Below are 15156 nucleotides of genomic sequence, written 5' to 3'. Positions count from 1 at the left end.
AGCCAAGAGTGGGCAGAGCCAGAACCCAGCAGCTGACACAGTGGCTTCAACTGGTCAGGGTGCGTTGAGCCAGTGAGAGTGGCCCCCTGCCAAGTTCTCTCAGTACTCACAGTGGCTGGAAGATCAGACCTCAACTGTCGTGCCTGGTGGGTGCGCCCAAACTGGTGGATGTATTCCCTAAAAATTCAAGTCGCCATCTAATCGGAAAAAGCAAGAGGAAGATTATGATGCTTTAACAGAAAAGGTGCAATAGTGATAATAATATAAGTCAGACTTTGTTTCTTTTCTGCTTAGAACCCTCCAGTAGATACAGAGAGAACAGAGGAGTGGTTCCAGGGAATGGCTCTAAGGCATCCCTTTGAAGTCATAGAATTGTTCTAAATTTGGATTATGGTCATGACTGCACAACTCTGTACATTTACTACAAAAAATAGTAATAATAATTGTACACTGCCAAAAGAAGTTTTTTGGGTTTGTTTGTTTGTTCGTTTTTGGAGACAGGCTCTCGCTCGGTCGCCCAGGCTGGAGTGCAGTGGCGCAATCTTGACTCACTGCAACCTCCACCTCCCGGGTTCAAGCGATCCTCCCACCTCAGCCTCCCGAGTAGCTGGGACTATAGGCACACACCACCACGCCTGGCTAATTTTTGTATTTTTTGGTAGAGATGGGGTTTCAACATGTTGGCCAGGTTGGTCTCAAATTCCTGACCTTAAGTGATCTGCCTGCTTTGGCCTCCCAAAGTGCTGGGATTATAGGTGGGAGCCACTGCACCTGGCCCAAAGGTGGTTTTTTGAAAAAGCCTCCTACAGCTCCCTATCTCACTCACAGTCCAAGCCAAAGTCCTGACAATTGCCGGGTAGGATGGTTTACGCCTGTAATCCCAGCACTTTGGGAGGCCAAGGCGGACAGATCAGGAGGTTTGAAGATTGAGACCATCCTGCCTAACACGGCGAAACCCCGTCTCTACTAAAAATACAAAAATTAGCCAGGCGTGGTGGCGCCTGTAGTCCCAGCTACTCTGGCGGGGGCCTGTAGTCCCAGCTACTCTGGCGGGGGCCTGTAGTCCCAGCTACTCTGGCGGGCGCCTGTAGTCCCAGCTACTCTGGCGGGCGCCTGTAGTCCCAGCTACTCTGGCGGGCGCCTGTAGTCCCAGCTACTCTGGCGGGCGCCTGTAGTCCCAGCTACTCTGGCGGGCGCCTGTAGTCCCAGCTACTCTGGCGGGCGCCTGTAGTCCCAGCTACTCTGGCGGGCGCCTGTAGTCCCAGCTACTCTGGCGGGCGCCTGTAGTCCCAGCTACTCTGGCGGGCGCCTGTAGTCCCAGCTACTCTGGCGGGCGCCTGTAGTCCCAGCTACTCTGGCGGGCGCCTGTAGTCCCAGCTACTCTGGCGGGCGCCTGTAGTCCCAGCTACTCTGGCGGGCGCCTGTAGTCCCAGCTACTCTGGCGGGCGCCTGTAGTCCCAGCTACTCGGGAGGCTGAGGCAGGAGAATGGCATGAACCTGGGAGGCAGAGGTTGCAGTGAGCCGAGATCGCGCCACTGCACTCCAGCCTGGGAGACAGAGTGAGACTCCGTCTCAAAAAAAAATAAAAAAGCCCTGACAATCGCCTACAGGGTCGCGCAGGAACTCCTGCGCGCCTTTCTCCTCAAACCTCCTGTCTCACTCTGCTGCAGCCACACTGGTCTTTTTGTTGTTTGTTCTCTGAAGTTCTTTTTAAATTAGTTTTAATTTTTGTGGGTACATAGTAGGTATATACATTTATGGGTTACATGAGATATTTTGATACAGGCATGCAATGCGTTAGAATCACATCAGGGTAAATGGGGTGTCCATCACCTCAAACATTTATCCTTTGTGTTACGAACAATTCAATTATACTATTGTAGTTATTTTAAGTGTATGGTTACATTATTTTTGACGATAGTTATCCTATTGTGCTAGCAAATACTAGGCCTTATTCATTCATTCTTACTACTTTTTTGTACCCATTAACCATCCCCACTTCTCCTCCAACTCCCTGCAACACTTTCCAGCCTCTGGTAACCGTCCTTCTGCTGTCTCCATGAGTTCACTTGTTTTCCTGTTTAGCTCCCACAGGTAAGTGAGAACGCGCAATGTTTGCTTTCTATGCCTGGCTTACTTCCCTAAATGTAATGACTTCCAGTTCCATCCATGTTGTTGCAAATGACAGGGTTACGGGTGTCCTATAGAGAGGATGCTGAGCCATTAACTGCCTATCTTTGCAGTGATTCAACATCACCCTGGATTTTTATCCATCACTGTATGTTGTTCCCCAGTGACTCTGTCTCATTTGCTGGCCTGGCCAGTTTGGCCCATTTCCACGCAGGCAGCTCCTCTCCCTTGCCGCCAAGCTTGGCCACAGGGAACCATCTTCTGAGCCCTCAATGTCCACTTGCTCAGCATTCAGTCCTCTACTGCGACCCAGGACACAACCTCATCTCTGAATCTGCAGCCAGATCTAAAGATACAATCTCTACCCTCAGAGGGGTGGACGGACTGTTGGACATTATTTTTCTGGCAGTCTATCTCAATATCGTTACTCTCCATCAGTACTTTTTAGAAGAATATATAATCATAAGACATGACAAATATTTCATAAATGTTCAATGAAAGAACTGGATACACTTTATAGACAATATAATCACAATTTTATTTTTAAAAAGTATATATTAATCCCATACGTAACAAAATACGAATGAATGTTTCTCTAAGTAAGATGATGTATGATTTTAATTAACTCATTTTTTCTGTATGTTCTGTTTTAGAAATTAAATCCTGTTCTTTTCTAATCAGATAGAAATTAATGTTATTTTATAAAAAGAAGCTTTAAGCCGGGCACAGTGGCTCACGCCTGTAATCCCAGCACTTTGGGAGGCCGAGGTGGGTGGATCACCTGAGGTCAGGAGTTTGAGACCAGTTTGGCCAACATGGTGAAACCTCGTCTCTACTAAAAATATAAAAATTAGCTGGCCGTGGTGGCTCATGCCTGTAATCCGAGTTATTCGGGAGGCTGAGGCAGGAGAATTACTTGAACTGAGGAGGCAGAGGTTGCAGTGAGCCAAGATTGCACCACTGCACCCCAGCCTGGGCAAAAGAGCGAGACTCTGTCAAAAAAAAAAAAAAAAAAAGCAGCAGCAGCTATATCGGTAAATGAGTATCACCATAAAAGTGCCTATGTTATGTCAAGAAACAACTAACTGTGTGCAAGAATGAAGGAAAATGAATGAAGGACATTTGGGATAATAACCCAAGTGTTTTAGTTTGTGACTAACAGTTGACAAGTGTGAAAGATGTCAAAATAATATATGCCAGAGTAGATTGTTGATTTGGGCCTGTGAGAAAAAAGAGTCAAACACATCCCAGGAATTATTTGCAAACACAGCATCCAGAAAAGGAATAATTGGCAAGAAAAGTTGAAAGGGACATGATGAGTTCAAATTAAGACATTCAGGTATTTAAGGAGTGTGGTTCAACCAAAAAGAGCTTTTCTAATAGGCAGATGGAAAACGGTCTTAATAGTAAATGTAATCAATTGATCAAATCCTGGGGAGTAAGTGAGGGAGTAACTTATAAAGGGGTATATTTGAACTCACGCATTTAAACAAGCCAACAAAAGTATGGAAGTTAAGTATGGAAAGAGAAGAGTGGGGCCGCGTGCCGTGGCTCATGCCTGTAATCCCAGCGCTTTGGGAGGCCGAGGCGGGCAGATCATTTGAGGTCAGGCATTTAAGACCAACCTGGCCAACGTGGTGAAACCCCGTCTCTACTAAAAATACAAAACTTAGCCAGACGTGGTGGCACATGCCTTTAGTCCCAGCTACTCAGGAGGCTGAGGCAAGAGAATCGCTTGAACCCTGGAGGTGAAGGCTACAGTGAGTGGAGATCGCACCACTACACTGTCTCAAAGAAAAAGAAAAGAAAGAGAAGGGCAAAGCGCTAGGACTAAAACCCACAGATGTTAAAATTTAGTGAAATGACTGTTAGTCATCTCCATCAGTATTTAATAACAGTTGGGCAGCAGATAGCCAAAGGCTGCAAACTCTGATAGTAATAACGATGCTAATAATATCAACAGCCTTTTCTTTATTCATTCAACAAATATTTATTGAGCACCTATCACCAGGTAAACAAAGTAAATTATGTGGAGTTTAGAAGATAATTAATGCTATGAAGGAAAATAAAGCCTGGAAGGATGATGAGGAATGCCTGAGAGGGGGATGGGGCACTTACAAGTTTAAACAAAGTGGCCAGGAAAGGCGCAACTGTGGAAGTGACATTTGGGCAAAGACTGGAACAAGCTAAGAGGGTGAACTCTGAGTCCACCTGGGTGAAGAGCCTCCCTAACAGGGGAAACCACAAGTGTAGAGGCCCTGACATTGTATTGGAGGACTGGCAGGGACACCAGTGTGGCTGGAGCAGGGTGGAGATCTTTCTCCCCTAGAAGATGAGGCCAGGGTGGTGATGGGTGAGGGGGCTCCTGCCTTCTAGGTACTGAGCTGCTCATTTTGCATAAATCATCTTATTTTATCCCATCCCCCTCTCAAGCGTTCCTCATCATCCTTCCAGGTTTTATTTTTCTTCATATCATTAATTATCTTCTAAATTCCACATAATTTACTTTGCTTACAACACCCCTATGAGTTAGATGCCTTGTGAAAGGCATGTAAACTGAACCTCAGAAAGAGTATGTGATATTCTCAAAGACATACAGCTGTTCAAGACAGAGCTGGGATTCAAATTCCAATCTATAGGCACTGAGTTCAGAGCCCTCCTGGGCCATACCCAGCACCCCACACTGAGTTTTGTTTCTAGCCCTTCAAGCGAACTCAGCAAGGGGTGCCAGGCAGGGCCCCCTCTTACTCAACAATGGCCCATTCTTCTCCAGGGTCACCCCTGGTCCTCTAGAACCCCAGAACTCAGAACTTTGCTGCTGAGGCTGCTGTGGCCTCTGTGTGCCCAGGAAGGGTCTTCATTTCTGCCTGTGGATTTCTTTAGAATGCCCAGCCATCTGCGGGTCCTCCCCTGATCACAAGGAGAAGCCAGGAGCCTCCTCTTCAGGCTACAACCTCCCTTCTTAACGGCCACAGAGTTTGTGGCCCCACCCCCAGCACAGCCCCAGCTTGGCCCCAGTAACCCTGGGAGTGGCCTTGGCTTCCTGCAGGTATGAGCTTCAGTGAAAATGAGAAATCTGACTGATGGGCCCTGCTTTGGGAGGCTTTTCTTTGCCAGGAGTCACCAGTTTAAGTTTTAAGTGTGGGTTTTGGTATAGATGGCTACACATTAGGATCAACTTGAGGACTTTAAAATAATAATAATAATGCCCAGACTCACCCAACCCCAGACCAATTAAATTAGAACCTACTGGGTTTGGGTTTGAACGTCAGTATTATTTATTAAACTCTCCAAGAGATTCTCAGCATAGTCATGGTTGAGAACCACTGAAATGAACCAATGGGGTTTGCTGTAAGAGTTAAATTAGGCCATTCATTCATTCATTCAACAAACATTCATTGAGTTCCAAATCTGGTACAGGCACTGTTCTGGAGGGGAGAAAACAGCTGTGAACAATGGTATTTACATTAAAAAGTTCAAAACGACAACAACAAAGTACACTCAGAAATAATAATACAAAATGTGACGCAAACAATGGTGATATGGCAGAGAGTGCTGAAAGCTGAGATGGGGTGAGACAGAGCAGCCTGGTAAGACCCTTCTGATGAGCGTGGATTCGAGCCAGGACCCAGAGAACCAGCAAAGGCTGACGATGTGGAGGAAGGGTGCCCCAGAGAGAGGCAAAGGTCCCGGGTAGGGTGTGCTTGGGAAAGGGAAGAGGCCAGTGTGACTCCCCCAGAGTGCAGGAGGAGAGAGAGAGATGAGGGCGATAAGGTCAGATGGGTCCAGAACCAGTGGGGCCTGGTAGACCACAGAGAACGGTTTGGCTGGTGTGCGGTTTTGTGAATGGATTGTAAAAAAAAAAGAGGCAGAAGCTTTTTTTGCACACTATATAAAAGTGAGCACCTTTTGATAGGCGGAGTGGTGTGATGGAATTCCTGTGTCGAAAGGAAATCTCTGCCGGGCGTGGTGGCTCATGCCTGTAATCTCAGCACTTTGAGAGGCCCAGGCGGGTGGATCACCTGAGGTCAGGAGTTCGAGACCAGCCTGGCCAACAAGGTGAACTCTCGTTTCTACTAAAAATACAAAAATTAGCTGGGCATGGTGGTGGGCGCCTGTAATCTCAGCTACTAGGGAGGCTGAAGCAGGAGAATCGCTTGAACCCAGGAAGTGGAGGTTGCAGTGAGCCAAGATCATGCAATTGCACTCCAGCCTGGGCAACAAGAGCAAAACTCTGTCTCAAACAATAAAAATAAAAATAAAGGAAATGTCTGAGTGTTGTGTGGGGAATGGGTTGAGGTGAAGCACAAAGAGTAGAAGCAGAGGCAGGATCAGTGAGGTTACCAGACCCTCTTGGCGGGAAACCACGGTGGCTGGGACATGGGGTCTCTCCACGGCATACTGGTGGAGGGAATGCACACAGTTGACACTCAGCACAATATGGCTGGTGACCAGCCCCTCGATTTTGGCTATTCTCATTAATAAAAGTTTCCCATCACAGCCACTCTCCTCTGTAGGGAGCTGATGTTGGAGCTGAGCTTGGACTTTGTGAGGCTGGGGAGATTGGGCTGGGGGACACAGCGGAGCCACAGTGGTGTCAGGCTAGAAAGGCAGGTGCCGGCAGAACCAAGGGCCAAGGCTGAGAGAATAAAGGGGCAGGTCAGGGCAGGCTGCTGGCAGGATGGCTGAGAGGACAGTCCCAGGGCTGGACAGGGTGGGTGCTACAGTCTCAGGGGAGCCCTGGGATGCTGCAGAGCTGAGCCAGGTATTGTGGGAGAGATTGGGAGAAAAAACAGGAGCAGGGCAGAGAAAGACTATTTCTCCCACGCTCCCAGAAATGCAATTACAGTAGTTCACTTCTTTGCTTCCCTTAGTCAAATGTCAACTTCTAAATGAAGCTTTCCCATGGTCACCCTATATTAAAATATCAGCCAGGCACAGTGGCTCATGCCTGTCATCCCAGCACTTTGGGAGGCCGAGGTGGGCGGATCACCTGAGGCCAGGAGTTCCAGACCAGCCTGGCCAACATGGCGAAACCCTCTCTCTACTAAAAATACAAAAATTAGCCGGGCATGGTGGCATGCACCTATAATCCCAGCTACTCCAGAGGCTGAGGCAGGAGAATCCTTTGAACCAGGGAGGCGCAGGTTGCAGAGAGCCGAGATCACGCCACTGCATTGCAGCCTGGGTGACAGAGCGAGACCCTGTCTCAAGAAGAAAAGAAGAAAAGAAGAAAAGAAAAGAAAAGATCAACACTCCTCCCTGACTCCATCACTTTTGAATCTTCTCTTATCCACCTTTTCTCCTTTGCATTACCATCATCTGACACATCATTGATTGCATCTATTTATCTCACTGCGTTTCCCACTACTAAGATGCAAGGAATATTGTTTGTATCTCTAGCACCTAGAATGGTACTTAACATGTTTTAAGACTTCAAAAATATTTGATGAATGAATGAGTGAGCGAGTGAGTAAAGAGGAGCTGTGGCTGGCTCCGTGGAGCCAAAGGGAAGCCTGGTGGCCAGAGTCTGACCAACCGTGGAGGGCTCTCCTTGCCAGCCAGTGGGGCTTGATCTCCGTCCTGTTGGACCGGAATCACTGGAAACATTTGAAGCTTATGATCCAGCCCGCCCAAGTTAGCAGGAAACCTGACACCTCCCACTGCCCCTTCCTTGATCAGGAACCCAGGGCGAACACTCTGTCAAAGGCCTGGGAGGCGAGGGCATGAGAGCGAGCCCACTGTAGCTCCTCCTGCCTGGCTTTTGCTCAGAGTCTCAGCCCTCCACAGTGGCTGAGCTGGGCCCATGGTTCAGCTCTGTACCCTGAAGGTGTCCAGCTGACTCAGGGTCACTGGCCCAGTGTCCTCTGTCCTCCAGCAAGTGCCATCCAGACCCCTCAGAGAGGGTCTCACAACCTTGAATTTCAAGGTTTCTTTTCTGAAGGCCCCTTGAGGCTTTTGCAGATCTGGCCCCCTCCTGCCAGGCAAGGGATTCTGGGCACCGAGGAGGTTTGGAAGGTTTGAAGGGACTGTCAGGCCTAGTATGGTTCTGGGTGACCCTCCCTACCTTACGTTTATATCACAAAGAAGGGGTTATTCAAGTGATTTTCTGTAGAATAAAAACTAACTCTCTAGTACTTTGATGTCTCCAGCTGGGCAAAGAATTCTTAGGCAGCCATTTCTCTCACAGGTAAGTGAATCAGTGAACAAATAAACAAGGAAGTAAATTATTTCTAAGAACAAGGGTTCTACCTAATAGTCATCATGCTGTACCAGACTCAGTCCGGGCTGATAAGTGGCATGACACCTGGTGAATCCTGGGACCTTGAGATCATCAGGGACTCAAGGCTGGGCTGACAGTAATGAGCCCTTTGGCCGAGACACAGATTTAAATGGTCTCTATCATTCAGCTGTCCAGAAAATCAGGTTATCCACCTGCCCTTCTTCCTTTTCTCCACTTGCCCTTTGTTGGTTTCATTTGACCACATGCTTCTTAAGCTACAAACTGAATGATAGATTTACCTGGGAGAAGCTTAGGAGACAATTCATGGATTTCATTTGAGTCCTGATTTAAACAGACTTAAAATTTATGAGGCCATCAGGGTAATTCACACACTGTCTAGATATTTGATGATATGATGACATTATTGTGCATTTCATTAAGTATGATAATAGTATTGTGGTTATTGTGTTGTTTTGAAAAATCCTTATCTTTTAAATATTTATAATAAAATATTTATGGGTGAAATTACATGATTCCCAGAACTGGATTCAAAATAATCCAAGGCAGACAGTCAAGAATATAAATAAAATAACACTGGTCATGACAATAAGTGAAGTTGAGTGATGGGTACCTTGGGGGTACATTGTACCATCTCTCTACCTTTGTACATGTTCAAAATTTCCCAAATAGAAGTTGAAATAAAACAAAAGAATCATCTGGGGAGCTTTTGAAACATGTAGGTATCCAGACCCCATCCTGAGCAATTCTGAATTAATTAATCTGGAGTGAGATTGAGTGTCAGTATTCTCCTAAAAGCTCCCCAGAGGATTTTCATGTGTATCCAGGGTTAAAAAGAGCTAATCAATCTGAAAAAAAAAAAAAAAAGTATCATCTGATTCCATTTATATTTAAAAATATACATTCAGGCTGGGTGCAGTGGATCATGCCTATAATCCCAGCACATTAGGAGGCTGAGGCAGGCGGATCACTTGAGGTCAGGAGTTCAAGACCAGCCTGGCCAACATGGTGGAACCCCATCTCTACTAAAAATACAAAAATTAGCCACGTGTGGTGGTGGGCATCTGTAATCTCAACTACTTGGGAGGCTGAGGTGGGAGGATCACTAGGGTGAGCCTCTGGAACCCGGGATGTGGAGGTCGCAGTGAGCTGAGACTGTGCCACTGCACCCCAGCCCGGGTGACAAAAGCAAAACTCCGTCTCAAAAAAAAATGTAGATAGATAGATAGATAGACAGATAGATAGATAGATAGATAGATAGATAGATAGATAGATAGATAGATAGAAAGATATAGATATAGATATAGATATAGATATATTCAAAGGTATGTTTACATAGGTATTTTCAATATCTGTAAGGATTCATTCCATACTTCTAAGAGTCACTTTCTCAGCAGTGAGAGAATGGGAGAGATTTTTACTTTCTTCTTGACATTTGTATTGTATTGCTTGAAACTTTTACAAGTGTATATTATAGTTATGACTTTTTAAATATTTACACTTGATAAAATTTTTTCAAAAATTAAACAGGGTACACTGCAAGGTAGTGAGCTTCCCTTCACAGGGGCATTCAAGCAGGAGCTGGAGGAGGGTGAAGCGGGGGCATTGTAGGCAGGGGGATTCCTAGGGGGCTGTGATGGGGGATTGAACCAGTTATCTCTGAGATCCAGAGGCTCACCCTAGGACTCTGAAATGGGACCTTATCTCTGCACAAGTCTCACCTCATGGCTGGGAAGTCAGTGGGCTTGAGTGGTCTGCGTTTGCTTCAGCATCCAGCTGCTCCCAGTGGGTTCTTGCTGCTTTAAGCTTCCCCCATACAGTCACTACTGGGCCTGAGGTCGACCTAATACTTTGCTACTTCTCCAGGGCTGCTGCCAAGCTGCAGGCATTGCTGGGAGGCAATGCTCAGGCCACATTCACCCTACATGGACCGGCTGGACAAGGAAGTGGGGGTCATGACGTGGGGCTCCACCACCTGTGTTGATAAGGTCTCTGTTCCTTCTCCGGCCCCTGCAGGACAGCCATGGACCTACTCTGGATGCCTCTGCTGCTGGTGGCCGCTTGTGTCTCTGCTGTCCACAGCTCACCGGAGGTTAACGCCGGTGTTTCCAGCATCCACATAACCAAGCCTGTGCACATCCTGGAGGAACGCAATCTCCTAGTGCTAACGCCCGCTGGCCTGACCCAGATGCTGAACCAGACCCGCTTCCTCATGGTGCTTTTCCGTGAGTGCCCCCATCCTGGGTGATGGATGATAGATGGGATGAGGCCTGCCTCCTTGTGTCTGGGGACCAGAAGAGTTTTATATATTGCTAAACACATAAGAACACATATTATTTAAAACAGATATTTAATATATATAGACAGCATCATTTCCAATCTCCAGATGAGAATACTCCAGGACAGCATCATTTCCAATCTCCAGATGAGAATACTCCAGGGAGGTTAAGAAAATTACAATATATTATGCCATCCCTCTAGTCTTGGATTTGTATGTGGCTCCTCTGTCCCACTGAAGAGGAGCCAGGCTTTAACCCCAGGTGTCTATATTATTCTGAGCCTCAGTCTTTCTCCTCTGTAAAATGGGTGTGAACCTACTGACACACTGGATTATAGTGAAGATTAAATGAGATGTGATAAGTTCCTGGAACACAACTAGAGAGAAATAAATGATGGCAGCCTGGGGAAAGCTCTGGAGACAGGAGTTTTTAGACGGTCACTTTTTTGTTGTTTTGAGACAGGGCCTTGCTCTGTTGCCTAGGCTGGAGTGCAGTGGCATAATCCCAGCTCACTGCAACCTCCACCTCCTGTGTTCAAGCGATTCTCATGCCTCATACATCCGAGTAGATGGGAGCACAGGTACCCGCCACCACACCCAGCTAACTTTTGTAATTTTTGTATTTTTAGTAGAGACAGGGTTTCACCACATAGGCCAGGCTGGTCTCGAACTCCTGACCTCAAGTAATCTGCCCACCTCGGCCTCCCAAACTGCTGGGATTACAGGCGTGAGCCACTGTGCCCGGCCGAGACCATCACTTTTGCTGTCAGATTTGCATGGCCACTTTTGTTCTTTGAACATTTTGCATCAGCAGACATTTTGGGGGACAGAGCAGGCTGCTTCTTCCTGAGGCATTGGGACCGAGCCATGCCCTGGGACAGAATGTAAGAGATTTTCGTAACAACTTCCCCGTAGTGAGCATTCATGGTGTGCCAGGCACTGTCCTAAGCACTTCATTAAATGTGACATCATTTGATCCTCACAACCCTGTGTGATGGGTACTATTCATCTCCCTATTTGATAGTTGAGGAAACAGAAACTCAGAAAGGATCAGCAATTTGCCGAAGGTCACACAGCACAAGTGGAGACCACAGACCACATGTTGTACCACATTCTATATGGCAGGATTTGGAGAATTAGACCGCAGGTGTGAACACTGGATTTGGAATCCTGTGTTCAGAGCCACTCCTGGAAAATGGCTGGCTCCGTGTCAGTCCCCAAGGCCTGCTTCCAGGACATGCCCGACCAGCACCAGGTTCCCAGAGGCTAGGCAGAGCCTAAGGTCCCAGGGAAAAGCAGGGCAGGGGAGGCAGGGCGCCTTTCCCTTCTTGGTTTTCACCTGCTTCCCAAGCTGCCCTTCCACCCACACTCCCCTATGCTCCTCCTCTCTGCTGTTGTTCTGAGATAGCCCTTTCTCCCTTCTCTGTGTGCTGCCCTCTGACCAGAACCATTTACAGACTCCCTTTTATTTCTAGTCCAACCAGTGCAATGTAGTGTGACAAGGTCAGCTTCAGGGGTTCACAGTCCTACGTTCAAAGGCTGAGTTCTGCCACTTACTGGACTGGTGGCCTTGGGCTGGTGACCTTGAGCATTCTGAACTTCTGTTTACTTGACTGTAAAATGGGGAATTTAATAACATTTATAGGCCAGGCATGGTGTCTCATGCCTGTAACCCCCGGCACTTTGGGAGGCCAAGGTGGGAAGCTCTCTTGCGCTGAAGTGTTCAAGATGAGCCTGAGCAACATGGCAGAACCCCATCTTTACCAAAAAGAAAAATACAAAAGTCAGCTAGGAATGGTAGCACACACCTGTAATCCCAGCTACCTGGGAGGCTGAGGTGGGAGAATCACTTGAGCCCAGGAGGTCAAGACTGCAGCAACCCGTGATCGTGCCACTGCACTCCAGCCTGGCTGACAGAGCAAGACCCTGTCTCAAAATAAATAAATAAATAAATATGTACATACATAAAATTTATAACTCCTAGGGTTATTGTGGGGATTAAGTGAAATAATGTGCTTAGCACAGTGACTGATGCGTGATAAGAACTTAAGAAGACGTTGGCTTCCACTATCATCATCCTTGCCAGTTTTCTCATCTGTACAACAAGGTTAATAATCCCTCCCTTGCAGGTTGTTGTGGTGATGAAAGTGGGCTCAGATATGCAGTCCCCTGTCACAGTGGGCACTCCACAGGCAGAAGCTATCACCATTGGGTTCTTATTCACCCCACATCTATGCAGCTCAATGCCAGGCAATGGGTGGGCTCTATGAGTGTCTCAGTTTCTGCTCTCAAGGACTTTACAGTTTAAGCCAGGAATGTCACAAGGCATGAGAAACCCTTTAAAACAAAGTGTGATAAAGTCATGCAATTAAAATACTCTAAACTGTATACTTTGGGTGCTCTGAAGTGGAGAAGTAATGTTTTGAACTTGTCCTCAGAAGTGGTTCTTCCAACTGCAGCAGCTGAGCGACTTTCTCTGGCTTGGTTCCTGCTCCCTCATGTCTTTGAGTGCACAAGGGAATCCCAGGCCAATGCAAATGCATCTGGAAGCTTGAAGTTTGTCTTGAAGTAAGAGACATCATCTGTTGGGCTTCCCCGTAATGCCCAGTGATAGATAATCAAAGCCAAAGAGTTAGTAGAAATCATTGAAATTTATGGTTGTTGATGTCAATATTTAATCAAAGACCTCATGCCAAGCATTGGTAAATTCTAAAGAATCTCTCTTAACCTGAATCACTCATGCATCTTGGTTCTTATGCAACATCAAGGTTTGGTGTCATGTACATTGGGATCCAGGCAAGCCTCAGTGTAAAGCCTAGTTCTTCCATAAACTGGATATGTGGCCTTGGGTGAGTTTCTTGGTGTCTCACTTTCACCTGTAAAGCGAGAATATTGAAAGTGGTATAGTCATTACAGGGATTAATGAAGAGGCTATTACCTGACATGTGGAAGTGGCTCAATAAACATGAGTTCCCATTCTCCCTTACCCTGTGGCACTGAGGCAAATGAAGTTCATCAACCCTATGTCAGTTAAGACAGAGTTCAACTGCAAGTAGCTGAGAATCTGCTATTGGTGATGTCTTCGTCTGTTTGTGTTGCTATAAAAGAATACCTGAGGCTGGGTAATTTATAAACAATAAAGGTTTATTTGGTTCACAACTCTGCTGGTTGGAAGTTGGGCATCTGGTGAAAGGTTCAAGCTGCTTCTAGTCATGGTGGAAGGTGAAGGGGGAGCTGGTGTGTGCAGCAATCATGTGTGAGAGGGGAACATGAGAGAGGAGCAGCAGCTGCCAGGCTCTTTTTAACAACCAGCTCTTGCAGAAACTAATAGAGTGAGAACTCCCTCGTTACCTTGGTGACAGCACCAAAACATTCATGAGGGATCCGCCTCTATGACCCAAACACCTCCTATTTGGCCCCACCCCCAACACTGGGGAACAAATTTCAACATGACATTTAAAGAAAGTCCAACTAACCAAACTACAGCAGGTGACTTAATCCAAGAGCTGATCTCACACACTGTGTGAGGCAGGATAGGCAGTCAATGCCTGGCATAGGAGCTCCACAGTGTCACGGACAAGGCTTCTTCTATTTTCTAACTCCCTCATCCTTGACACATTAAAACTCATGGTCTCAATACGGCTGCTGTGCTTCTTGCATTGCACTGCACATTCCAGCTAGAAACAAAAAGGGATGGGCAACAACAAAGGGATAAAATATGTCAGCCACCTATGTCCCTTTAAAAAAATAAAACTTTCCCAGAGCTGCACCCAGTCACTTTGGTAACATCTTATTGGCTAGAACTTGGGCCCGTGGATGTTTCTAACTGAGAAGTCTGGAATGGTGAATGTTTTAGGTTTCCAACCTCTTTCATTGAGGAAGCAAAAAAAAGGATGTTATAAATGACTGATTCTCAGTATTTGCCATAAGATCCAAGGTTACAGGCTAACTTAAATGTGCCAAGCATCTTATTAGTTCTTTACATGTCATGGGGTCAATTAATACGAGATCAATGAAATCCCTTGAAGAAATAAATTCTAGAATGTAGCCCACTTTAATACTCGAACTTCTTCTTTGCTCTAATTTTGACTAGTTATCTTAAAGATCACTGTGTTTACTGGGAAAGCTAACTGCTATAACAATTGCCAAATCTAGGTTCATAAGGGTCCACATCATCTTAGTCCCAGGTGGGTCTGCAGAGAAGCTCTACTCCATACAATCATTCAGGCAACCAGGCTCCTTCTACCTAGGACCTCAGCCATCCCTTAGGGCCTAGAGTACTCCACAGAAAACTCTGCCTCCAGCCAGCAAGCAGGGAGGGGGACGAGGATGTGCCTCTGGGTCAGGCTAGGCCTGGAAATGATGCCCATCAGTGCTACTCAATGTGTAGGCCATAAGCCAGCAATGTCAGCTTCACTCAGGAGCTCATAGAAATGCAGACTCCCAGGTTTCATCCTAGAAGCACTGAATCTGAATCTGCATTTTAACAAGATTCTCAGGTGATTCG

The 15156-nt window shown here is 46.6% G+C and overlaps 1 protein-coding gene across 3 annotated transcripts in view; it reads left to right on the top strand.

Moving 5' to 3' along the window:
* The first annotated feature begins 4901 nt into the window (after positions 1–4901).
* The window catches only part of PDILT (protein disulfide isomerase like, testis expressed), a 45708-nt gene continuing 35453 nt past the window's right edge, over positions 4902–15156 (top strand). For all 3 annotated transcript variants that reach the window (XR_008494638.2, XM_054454174.2, XM_054454173.2), the window contains exons 1-2: positions 4902–5179; positions 10388–10596. Coding sequence is in view for 2 of the 3 variants with exons in the window: in XM_054454174.2 (XP_054310149.2) it covers positions 10395–10596 (202 nt within the window). In the remaining variant the exon portion in view is untranslated. The remainder of the gene's footprint in view (positions 5180–10387; positions 10597–15156) is intronic.

This window comes from Pongo pygmaeus, chromosome 18 (assembly GCF_028885625.2).
Source record: "Pongo pygmaeus isolate AG05252 chromosome 18, NHGRI_mPonPyg2-v2.0_pri, whole genome shotgun sequence".
Lineage (NCBI taxonomy): Eukaryota > Metazoa > Chordata > Mammalia > Primates > Hominidae > Pongo > Pongo pygmaeus.
This window is presented reverse-complemented; position numbering and strand designations above follow the sequence as displayed.